The sequence below is a fragment of the Seriola lalandi genome, unplaced genomic scaffold (assembly GCF_002814215.2).
Source record: "Seriola lalandi dorsalis isolate HSWRI2012SDOR001 ecotype SW California unplaced genomic scaffold, Sedor1 jcf7180002003072, whole genome shotgun sequence".
Taxonomy (NCBI): Eukaryota; Metazoa; Chordata; class Actinopteri; order Carangiformes; family Carangidae; genus Seriola; species Seriola lalandi.
Genome location: NW_019473728.1, coordinates 1 through 1902, shown reverse-complemented (window position 1 = coordinate 1902; position 1902 = coordinate 1). Strand labels below are relative to the sequence as shown.

The following is a 1902-nucleotide window of genomic DNA, read 5'->3' as shown; positions in this document are numbered from 1 at the left end:
TGGTCTACACTGCCACCTGGTGGTCATGTGACAACCCACCCCCACCCCCCACACACACACACACACACACAAATAGACAACTTTGGATGTTGATTTGTCTCATAAATGGTCACAAGAGGTTTTTTTTTTTTTTTACAGGCACGAACTTTTCATTTCAGCCTGTAAAAACCATCAAAATAATTATTTTCATATGATGACTAGCAGCTGGATTACACTCTCCACAGTCAGCTGTTCAAATCACACAAACCTCTCACTGTTTATATGTTGTGAAATTATTAACTATGTCTATAATGATGGATCAAGGCCCCCCTGTTTCGCTTTGAGCTTTCATATTTCACTGTAGGCACACAGAGCTACGGTAGGAGGGGAAACAAAGTCAATGGACCGACTTTGTGTGAAAGCCGCCCATTGTCCTCTCACCCCTCAGGAACAGACGGCTGCTCCTGAGTTGATATGGACCAAACACACTGGATGTTTCAGTGGCGCTTACCTGCTGCTCACATCATCCACTTTTGATGTGGATCTCCAGTAAATCCCAACGTGCGCCCAGTTAGCACACGTTACATTATCTGCAAACAATGTATAACTGCTGTATGTTCCTCAGTTTTACCCCCAAGACACTGATTTCCTTTTGCCATTCAGTGCACGTAGTCAAAAAAACTGTAACATGAATAAATAATCTTAAGTGTTTTTCAGATTTTGGATTTGCTTTCTTGTGTTGTGTTCGACTTTAGACTGAGTGTGCCATCTTACCATGGTGCTGTGAACAGCTTGGCCCAGCTCTATGACATGCGGATCAGCTGACTGAGTGTCTGCCACTGTTGGACTGATCTGTGGAGATAAAGAAAAGTCAAACCTTCTCCCCTTTTAAACCTTTACAACACATCCCTTTATTTCTCTTCTACATAATTTACTGAACACACAGATGTTATGTCAATATAATACAGCGGACCAGGCTGCTTTTACTACTTGATTTTATTCTTGTCAAGTTGTACCTTCTTCATGTTATTTTATATGGTAAATGATGTTGTGGTTTGTAATAAATACACCACATAAGCTTGTTTATCACTTTGGTTTTAGAAAAGCTTCACTGGTATTTAATCATTCCACACAGGACTCAGCAAAATAACATATGGATCATTTTCATTAAAGAATTTGAATATGAAGCTGAGTAAAAACTCAATTGACCTGAATGGCGGTGGACTGTGAGTGATGAAGGTGGGGTGATTTAGGGTGGATGTCAGACAGGTGAGGTGGGGGATCAGGGGTGGACCGCCGGCTGTGCTGTTGCAGAACATCCTGGTAGGATTTGGTGTCAAAGTTTGTCCTCCACATCAGCACCTAGGGAACCAAAGGACCAGCACAACATCTATGATCCAAGTCCTTCATACTTTCTTCCATAGAAACTAAAAAGGACAACCTTGAAGTTACAAGCTGCTGAGAGTTATGGGGAACACAGAGTCATTACTGAGCCATGAAACACCAACCTGACCATCAGCTCCCCCCGAAGCAAAGAGCTCTCCAGCCCTGGAAAAGGTTACTGCGATTACAGCACCCTGAAAATACACAGCACACACTGTTAGTGAATAAAAACTCACCCTGTCAACCGAGACTGCCTATACTGTCTGACAATGTCCGACTGATGTCTGTGAGCGAACTGAGCTGTGCTGTAGCACCACCTTGTGTCCATGGAGGGTGTAGATGAGGCGTCCCTCCAGCAGGTCCATGATCTTCACAGTGCTGTCACTTGAACCAGTGATCAGGTAGTTGTTTGATGGGTGGAAGGAAAAGCTATTGATTCCTGCACTGTGCACTGTTGCAGGAAGGTACAAAAAAATTGCCAGACACACACACACACACACACACACACACACACACACACACACACACACACACACACAC

At 43.5% G+C, this 1902-nt stretch overlaps 1 protein-coding gene across 1 annotated transcript; it reads right to left on the bottom strand.

Moving 5' to 3' along the window:
- Positions 1–681: 681 nt before the first annotated feature.
- Positions 682–1808, bottom strand: LOC111666690 (POC1 centriolar protein homolog B-like). Its single transcript, XM_023422114.2, has 4 exons — positions 1680–1808; positions 1488–1556; positions 1189–1341; positions 682–831 (listed from the first exon to the last, which is right to left on the bottom strand). The coding sequence occupies exons 1-4, from the start codon at positions 1725–1727 to the stop codon at positions 682–684; spliced, it is 420 nt and encodes a 139-aa protein (XP_023277882.2). The 5' UTR covers positions 1728–1808.
- Positions 1809–1902: the final 94 nt, after the last annotated feature.